Source organism: Macrobrachium nipponense, chromosome 23 (genome assembly GCF_015104395.2).
Source record: "Macrobrachium nipponense isolate FS-2020 chromosome 23, ASM1510439v2, whole genome shotgun sequence".
NCBI lineage: Eukaryota > Metazoa > Arthropoda > Malacostraca > Decapoda > Palaemonidae > Macrobrachium > Macrobrachium nipponense.
Genome location: NC_061090.1, coordinates 1,206,259 through 1,215,425, shown reverse-complemented (window position 1 = coordinate 1,215,425; position 9,167 = coordinate 1,206,259). Strand labels below are relative to the sequence as shown.

Sequence of the window (9,167 nt, the reverse complement as noted above, 5' to 3'; positions counted from 1 at the left end):
CCCTCATACCCCCAAATCTCTTAACTTTCTACCCATCCTACCCAAATTCTTTCCCTTTCTACCCATCCTACACCAAATCTCTTTCCCTTTCTACCCCCCCTACCCCAAATCTCTTTCCCTTTCTAACCCTATACCCCCAAATCTCTGTCCTTCTACCCATCCCTACCCCCAAACCTCTTTCCCTTTCGCCCCTCATACCCCCAAAATCTCTTTCCCTTTCTATCCATCCTACCCCCAAAGCTAAACTCTATCCCTTTCTACCCATCCTACCCCCAAATCTCTTTCCCTTTCTACCCATCCTACCCCCAAAATCTCTTTCCCTTTCTCCTATCCTCATACCCCCCAAATCAAATCTTTCCCTTTCTCCACCATCCTACCCCCAATTCTCTTTCCCTTTCTACCCCCTTATCCCCGCCCATCCCCCAAATCTTTCCCTTTCCTTTCACCCATGCCTACCCCCAAATCTCTTTCCCTTTCTACCCCTCATACCCCCAAATCTCTTTCCCTTTCTACCCATCCTACCCCCAAATCTCTTTCCCTTTCTACCCCTCATACCCCCAAAATCTCTTTCCCTTTCTACCCAATATACCCCCAAATCTCTTTCCTTTCTACCCATCGTACCCCCAAATCTCTTTCCCTTTCTACCCCTGCCTACCCACAAATCTCTCTCCCTTTCCCTTTCTACCCCTCCTACCCCCAAATCTCTCTCCTTTTCTACCCCTCCGGTACACCCAAATCTCTTTCCCTTTCTACCCCTCTAATACCCAAACCTCTCTTTCCCTTTCTACCCATCCTACCCCCCAAATCTCTTTCCCTTTCTACCCATCCTACCCCCAAATCTCTTTCCCTTTCTCCCCTCCCTCCCACCCCCAAATCTCTTTCCCTTTCTACCCCTCATACCCCCAAATCTCTTTTCCCTTTCTACCCATCCTACCCCCCAATCCCCAAATCTTCTTTCCCTTTCTACCCTCCATACCCCCAATCAATCCTTTCCTTTCTACCCCTCTACCCCCAAAATCTCTTTCAAATTTCTACATCTAAACCACCCCCAAATCTCTTTACCCTTTCTACCCATCCTAACCCCCCCAAATCTCTTTCCTTTCTACCCATCCTACCCCCAAATCCTCGCTCCCTTTCTACCCCCGCCCATCCTAACCCCCGAAATCTCTTTCCCTTCTACCATCCTACCCCCAAATCTCTCTCCCTTTCTACACCTCCAAATACCCCCAAATCTCTTTCCCTTTCTACCCCTCATACCCCCAAATCTCTTTCCCTTTCTACCCATCCTACCCCCAAATCTCTTTCCCTTTCTACCCATCCTACCCCCAAATCTCTCTCCCTTTCTACCCATTTCTACCCGCCACCTCTTTCCTTTCTACCCAATCCTTCACTTCCTACTCCTCCTGAATTCTCCCCCCCACTTCCCCTCCCTTCCGAATTCGCCCCCTGATTCTCCTCCTTTTACCACTAACCCTCCTCCCACTTCTGTTTCTCCTCCTCTTCCCTCTCCTGCTTCTCCTCTTCTTCCCTTCCCTGTTTCTCACCCTTCTACCTCCCCTGTTTCTCCTCTCTTTCTTGTTTCTCCTCGTCCTTTCCCTCTATCTCCCCCTCCTCTCCTCATTGTTTCTCCTTCTTCCTCCACTGTTTCTCCCCCTAATGCCTCCCTTGTTTCTCCTCCTCTCCCCCTTGTTTCTCCTTCTTCCTCCACTGTTTCTCCTTCCTCCTCTTGTTTCTCTCCTCTTCGTGTTTCCCTCCCCCTTGTTTCTCCTTCTTCCTCCACTGTTTTCTCCTCCTCTCCCCCTTGTCCTCCTTCCTTCCCCACCCCCCTTGTTTTCTCCTTCCTTTCTCCACTTGTTTGGTCCTTCTTCCTCCACTGTTTCTCCTCCCTCTCCCCCTTGTTTCTCCTTCTCTCCACTGCTCCTCCTCTCTCCCCGCTTTTCGTCTCTCTTTCTTGTTTCTCCTCGTCCTTTCCCACTATCTCCCCCTCCTCTCCCCCTTGTTTCTCCTTCTTCCTCCACTGTTTCTCCCCCTAATGCCTCCCTTGTTTCTTCTCTCTTTCTTGTTTCTCCTCGTCCTTTCCCACTATCTCCCCCTCCTCTCCCCCTTGTTTCTCCTTCTTCCTCCACTGTTTCTCCTCCTCTCCCCCTTGTTTCTCCTTCTTCCTCCACTGTTTCTCCTCCTCTCCTCCTTGTTTCTCCTTCTTCCTCCACTGTTTCTCCCCCTACCCCCTAATGCCTCCCTTCCCCGTTGTTTTTCCTCTCCTCCCCCCTTGTTTCCTCCTTCTTCCACTGTTTTCTCCTCCTCCTCTCCTCCTTTTTCTTTTCTCCTTCTTCCTCCACTGTTTCTCCTCCTCTCTCCCCTTTTTCTTCTCTCTTTCTTGTTTCTCCTCGTCCTTTCCCTCTATCTCCCCCTCCTCTCCCCCTTGTTTCTCCTTCTTCCTCCACTGTTTCTTTCCTCCATCCAATGCCTCTTTCCCTTGTTTTCGCCTCCTCCTCTCATTGTTTCTCCTTTTCTCTCTCCCTCAAATGTTTTCTTTCCTCCTCTCTCCCCTGTTTCTTCCTTCTCTTTCCATTGGTTTCTCCTCGGCCTTTCCCTCTCCCCCTCTCTTCTCCTTCTTTCTCTTCGTCCTTCCAACCTCCCTTATTTCTCCCCCTCCTCTCCCCTTGTCCTTCTTCCTCCACTGTTTCTCCTCCAATGCTCCCTGTTTTTCTTCCTCCTCTTTCCCCCTTGTTTCTGCCCTCTTTCTCCACCAGTTTTCCCCACCCCCAATGCTCCCCCTTGTTTCTTCCTTCCTCTCCTTCTGGTTCTCCCACCATGCCTCCCCTGTTTCCTCCCCCTTTTCTCCTTCCTCTGTTTCCTCTCCCCTTTTTTCTCTCCCCTTTTCTTTCTTCCCTTTCTCCCTTTCTTTGTTTCTCCTCCCTTTCCACCTCAACACTATCTCCCCCTCCTCTCCCCATTGTTTCTCCTTCTTCCTCCACTGTTTCTCCCTCCAATGCCTCCCTTGTTTCTCCTCCTCTCCCCCTTGTTTCTTCTTCTTCCTCCACATTTCTCCCCACAATGCCTCCCTTGTTTCTCCTCCTCCTCCTTCCCCTGTTACTCCACCCCATGCCTCCCCTGTTTCTTCCTCTCCTTCCTCCCCTGTTTCTCTTTCCCTTCCTCCCCTCCCTGTTCCTCCTTCCCTTCCTCCCTTCCCTGTTTCTCTTTCCCTTCCACCCTCAACACCTCTTTTCTCTCGTTCTCATGGTTCCTCTTCCTTCCTCTCCTCTAACTGGGACATTAATGAGCTTTCACAAATACAGACTCTTGAAATGATAGCCAATCAGATCATTGACATAGTTTTAGAGTTGGTCCAATCCATTGGCTCTCCCTCTGTTCCTCTTTCTGAAGCATCATTATCTCCTTTCTCTCATTCTCATGCTTCCCCTTTCCTCCACAACCCTGATCGGCTTGTTGTTGAGGTAGGACGATTAGAGGAATATAGAGAAGTTCTCGTCTATTACATCAGCATGGTCTTCCATGAATTAAAAATGAACAGATTATTTGGGAACAAAGAAAAAAAGGAAGAAAAGAGACAAAAAAAGGAAGAAAAGAGACAAAAGAAGGAAGAGAAGAGAAGGGAAAAGGAACTCAAACGGCAAAAGCGTAAGGGGAAAGGCAGCTCTGCTGCTGATACCACTGATACCAAACCATCTGACTCATATGGGTATCCTGAATATGATGGCCAAATTTACCCTGGTCCTCCACTAATTGGACCTGATGGCCAAAGATACCCTGGTCCTCCACTAATTGGACCTGATGGCCAAAGACACCCTGGTCCTCCACTAATTGGACCTAATGGCCAAAGATACCCTGGTCCCCCAGGAATGGGACCTGATGGCCGAAGATACCCTGGTCCTCCACAAAACGGACCTGATGGCCAAAAAGAGCCTGGTCCTCCAGGAATGGGACCTGATGGACAAAGATACCCCGGTCCTCCACGAAATAGACCTGCTGGCCAAAGAAGGCCTGGTCGTCCACAAAAGAGACCTGATGGCCAAAGAAGGCCTGGTCGTCCACGAAATAGACCTGCTGGCCAAAGAAGGCCTGGTCCTCCACGAAATAGACCTGCTGGCCAAAGAAGGCCTGGTCCTCCACGAAACAGACCTGATGGCCAAAGAAGGCCTGGTCGTCCACAAAATAGACCTGCTGGCCAAAGAAGGCCTGGTCCTCCACGAAACAGACCTGATGGTCAAAGAAGGCCTGGTCGTCAAAGAAAGAGACCTGATGGCCGAAGACAGCCTGGTCCCGATGGAATGAGACCTAATGGCCAAACACAGTCTGGTCCTCTTGGAATAGAACCTAATGCCCAAAGATACTCTGGTGGATTCCGTAGTCATCCTAGAAGCCCTACACCTTCAAGTTCCCTTTCCTCCTTCTCTGATGCCCAAAGATACTCTGGTGGATTCCGTAGGCATCATAGAAGCCCTACACCTTCAAGTTCCCTTACCTCCTTCTCTGATTCCCAAAGATACTCTGGTGGATTCCGTAGTCGTCATAGAATCCCTAGAACTCCACGTCCCCTTCCATCCTTCTCTGATGCCCAAAGATACTCTGGTGGATTCCGTAGGCATCATAGAAGCCCTGGACCTCCAAGTCCCCTTCCCTCTTTCTCTGATGCCCAAAGATACTCTGGTGGATTTCGTAGGCATCATAGAAGCCCAAGACCTCCACGTCCCCTTCCCTCCTTCTCTGATACCCAAAGATACTCTGGTGGATTCCGTAGTCCTCCTAGAAGCCCTACACCTTCAAGTTCCCTTTCCTCCTTCTCTGATGCCCAAAGATACTCTGGTGGATTCCGTAGGCATCATAGAAGCCCAAGACCTCCAAGTCCCCTTCCCTCCTTCTCTGATACCCAAAGATACTCTGGTGGATTCCGTAGTCGTCATAGAATCCCTAGAACTCCACGTCCCCTTCCCTCCTTCCCTGATGCCCAAAGATACTCTGGAGGCTTCCGTAGTCATCCTAGATTCCCTAGACGTCCACATCCCTTTCTCTCCTTTTCTCCTTCCCAGCTAACCTAACCCAACCTAACTTAACCTTCCCAACCTAACCTGATCTAAACTAACTAACCCCAACCTCACCTAGCATAACCTAATCCTACGAACCTAACCTAATCTAACCTAACTACCCAAGTGTGGTGTTAGGTAGGTTAGGTGGGGTGTGGTGTGGTGTTAGGTTAGGTGGGGTGTGGGGTTATGGGTTAGGTTGGGGTGGGTGGGTAGGTTTAGGTTGGTGGGGTGGTGTTAGGTTAGGGGGGTGGGTGGGGTGTTAGGTAGGTGGGGTGTGGTGTTAGGTTCGGTGGGTTGGGTTGGTTTAGTTTAGGAGTGGGGTGTGGGTTAGTTAGGTTTGGGGTGTGGGTGTGGTTAGGTTAGGGGGGTGTGGGTTAGGTTGGTTAGGTGGGGTGGTGTGTTTAGATTAGGTTGGTGGTGTGTGTTAGGTTAGGTGGGGTGTGGGTTAGGTTAGGTGGGGTGTGGTGTTAGGTTAGGTGGGGTGTGGGTTAGGGTTAGGTTGGAGGGGTTTTGGGGAATAAGGGGTAGGGGTGGGGGGTGGGGTTAGGTTAGGGGGTGGGGGTGGTGGGTTGTTAGGGGGTTAGGTGGGGTTAGGTAGGTGTAGGGTTAGGTTGGGGTAAGGGGGGTTGAGGTGGGGGGTGTGGTGTTAGTTAGGTGGGGTTGGTGGGGGTTGGTTAGATTTGGTGTGGAGGTAGGGTTGGGGGTTGGTGGTTTGGTTAGGGTGGGGGTTGGTGGGGGTGTAGTTAGGTTGGGGTGGGGGTGTGATGTTAGGTAAGGTGGGGGGTTGGAGGGGGTAGGGGGGGGGGGTTTAGGTTAGGTGGGGTTGGGTGGTGGGGGTTAGGTTTAGGTGGGGGTGTGGTGATAGGTTAGGTGGGGTGTGGGGTTTGGTGGTGGGGGGTTAGGTTTAGGGGGGTGGGGGGTGGTGTTAGGTTGGGGGTTGGTTGGTGGGGGTTAGGTTAGGTGGGGGTGTGATGTTAGGTAAGGTGGGGGTTAGGTTAAGGTGGGGGGGTTGGTTAGGTGAGGTTGGTGGGGGTGGGGGGGGTTATTAGGGGGGGGGGGGGGGGAAGGAGGGTGAGGTGGGGGGGTTGGGGGAGGGAGGGGGGGGGAGGGGAGGTTGGGGGTGGGGTGGGGGTAGGGGAGGTGGGGGTGTTAGGTTAGGGGTGGGGGGTGTGGTTTTTAGGTTAAGGGGTTGGGGGTTGGTGGGGTTAGGTTAGGTTGGGGGTTTAGTTCAGGGGGTGGGGGTGTGGTTGGTTAAGGTTAGGGGTTGGGGTTTGGTGGGGGTTACGGTTGGGTTGGGGGTGTGGTGTTAGGTTAAGGGGGGTGGGGGTGGTGGTGGATTAGTTAGGGGGTGGGGGGGTTGGTGGGTTAAGGTTAGGTGGGGGTTGGTATGGGTTTAGGTTAAGGTGGGGGTTAGGGGGCTTAAGGGGGTTGGGGGTTTAGGTTAGGTTGGGGGTTGGTGGTTGGTTAGGTTATGTGGGGGTTGTGGTTATTAATTTAGGTTGGTGGTGGGGGTGGTGGGTTTGGTTAGGTGGGGGTTAGTTTTTAGGGGTTAAGGGGTGGGGTTGGTGGATTAGGTAGGGTGGGGGTGTGGTGATTAGGGGGTTAGGTGGGGGTGGTGGTGGGGTTAGGTTAGGGGTGGGGGTGTTGGGGGTAGGGTTTAGGTTGGGGTGGGTGGTGGGGTTTTGGTTATTGGTTATGGGTGTGGGGTTAGGGGGTTTAGGGGGTGGGGGGTGGGGGTAGGTTAGGGGTGGGGTGGTGGTTGGTTTAGGGGGTTAGGTTAGGGGTGGGGGTTGGTTGGTGGGGGTGTGGTAAGGTTAGTGGTGTGGATGGGGGTTAGGGCCTAGGTGGGGGTGTGGTGTTGGTTTAAGTGGGGAGTGGTGTTAGGTTAGGTTGGGGGGGGTGTGGTGGGGGTTAGGTTAGTTGGGGTGGGGGTGGTTAGGGGGTTAGGTTTGGGGGTGGGGGGGGGGGGGGGTTGGGGGGTGGTTAGGAGGTAAGGGGGTGTGTGTTAGGTTAGGTGGGGGTGGGGGTGGTGGGGTTATGTTAGGTGGGGTGTTGTGTTAGGTTAGGTAGGGGTGTTGGGGTTAGAGTTAGGTGGGGGGTGTGGGGGAGGGTTAGGTGGGGTGTGGTGTTAGAGTGTTAGGTGAGGTAGGGTGTGGGGTTAGGTTAGGTGGGGTGTTGGGGTGAGGTTAGGGGGTGTGATGTTAGCTAAGGTGGGGGTGGGTGTTGTAAGGTTGGTGGTTTTTCGTCGTGGTGAGGTAGGTGGGGTGTTTGGGTAGGTTAGTGGGGTGTGGGGTTTAGGTTAGGTGGGGGGTGTGGTGTTAGGTAAAGGTGGGGTGTGGGTTAGGTTAGGTGGGGGTGTTGGTGGTTAGGGAAGGTTGGGGGGTGGTGGTTAGGTTAGGTGGGGGTGTGGGGCTTAGGTTAGGGTTGGAGGGGGTTGTGAGGTTAGGTAGGTGGGTTGTGGGGTTAGGTTAGGGGGTGGGGTTGTGGTGTTAGGTTAGGTTGTTGGTTTAGGTTTAGGGTTTGGGGGTGGTGGTTTGTTAGGGTTTAGGGGTGGGGGTGTGGGGTTTTAGGTTTGGTGGGGGTTGGTTAGGTGGGGGTGTGGGGTTTAGGTTAGGTGGGGGTGTGGTGGTTGGTTAGGTTGGGGGTTGGGGGGTTAGGTTAGGGGGGGGTGTGGGGTTAGGTTAGGTTGGGGGTATGCGGGGTGTTAGGGTTTTAGGCTGGGGTTAGTTAGGTGGGGGGTGGTGTTGGTTAGGTGGGGTGGGGGTGGGTGGGGTAGGTTGGGGTTGGGGGTGGGGTGATAGGAATAGGTGGGGGTGTGGTTGATAGGTTAGGTGGGGGTTAGGTTAGGTGGGGGTGTGGTGGTTTAGGTAGGTGGGGGTTTAGGTTAGGGGGGGTGTGGTGTTAGGTTTAGGGGGTTAGGGGGTTGGTTAGGTGGGGGTGTGGTGGTTAGGTTTAGGTGGGGGTTGGTGGTGATTAGGTTAGGTGGGGGGTTTGTGGTGAATTAGGTAGGGGTTGGGGGTTAGGGGGGGGTTGGTGGGGGTTGTGGTGTTAGGTTTAGGTGGGGTTCTGGTGTTAGGTTAGGTTGGGGGTTAGGTTTAGGTGGGGATGTGTGTTAGGGTTAGGTTGGGGGTGTGTGTTAGGTTAGGTAGGGTGTGGGGTGGGGTAGGTGGGGGTGTGGGGTTAGTTAGGTGGGGGTGGGGTGTTAGGGTTAGGTGGGGGTTAGGTTAGGTGGGGGGTTGGTGGGTGTTTGGTGGGGGTTAGGGGGTTAGTGGGGGTTGGTGGGGGTTTGTGGGTTAGGTTAATTTGGGGTTGTGGGGTAGGTTTTAGGTGGGGGTAGGTTAGGTGGGGTGTGGTGTTAGGTTAGGTGGGGCGGGGTTGTGGGGTTAGGGTTTGGGTGGGGTGTGGGTGTTCTAGGTTGGGGTTGGTGTGGTGATAGGTTTTGGTGGGGGTGGTGGTTGGTTAGGTTTTGGGGGGGGTAGGTTAGGTGGGGGTTAGGTTAGGTGGGGGTTGGGGGGTGTTGGTGTTAGGGTTAGGTTGGGGGTGTGGTGGGGGATAGGTAGGTGGGGGTGGTGGTGTTAGTTAGTTGGGTTAGGTTTAGGTAAGGGGTGTGGTGAATAGGTTAGGTGGGGGTGGCGGTGATAGGGTTTAGGGGGTGGGGGGGGTGGTGTTTAGGTTAGGTGGGGGTGTGGGGGTAGTTAGGTGGGGTTGTGGTGTTAGGTTAGGTAGGGGTGGTTGTGCGGTAGGTTAGGTGGGGGTGTGGGGGTAGTTTAGGTGGGGGGGTGTGGTAAGGTAGGTAGGGTGGGGGTTAGGTGGGGGTTGGTGGGGTTGGTTTGGGGGTTAGGTAAGGTGGGGGTGTTGATGTTTAGCTAAGGTGGGGGGTTGGTGGTGTTTGTTAAGGTGGGGGGTGTGGTGGTTAGGTTAGGGGGTGGGGGTTTGGGGGCTAGGTTAGGTGGGGGTGTGGGGTTAGGTAGGTGGGGGTGTGGAGTTAGGTAAGGTGGGGGTGTGTTAGGTTAGGTGCGGGGTGTGGTGTTTAGGTAGGTTAGGGTGTCGGGTGTTAGGTAAGGTGGGGTGTGGTGGGGTTAGGTAAGGTGGGGGGTGTGGTGTTGGTTAGGTAGGGGT

At 53.5% G+C, this 9,167-nt stretch overlaps 1 protein-coding gene across 1 annotated transcript; it reads right to left on the bottom strand.

Annotated features, from left to right (window-relative positions):
• Window positions 1–2,521: 2,521 nt before the first annotated feature.
• On the bottom strand, window positions 2,522–3,046 carry LOC135195775 (golgin subfamily A member 6-like protein 22). The gene has a single exon (XM_064222247.1). The coding sequence runs from the start codon at window positions 3,044–3,046 to the stop codon at window positions 2,522–2,524; it is 525 nt and encodes a 174-aa protein (XP_064078317.1).
• Between the last annotated feature and the right edge of the window lie 6,121 nt (window positions 3,047–9,167).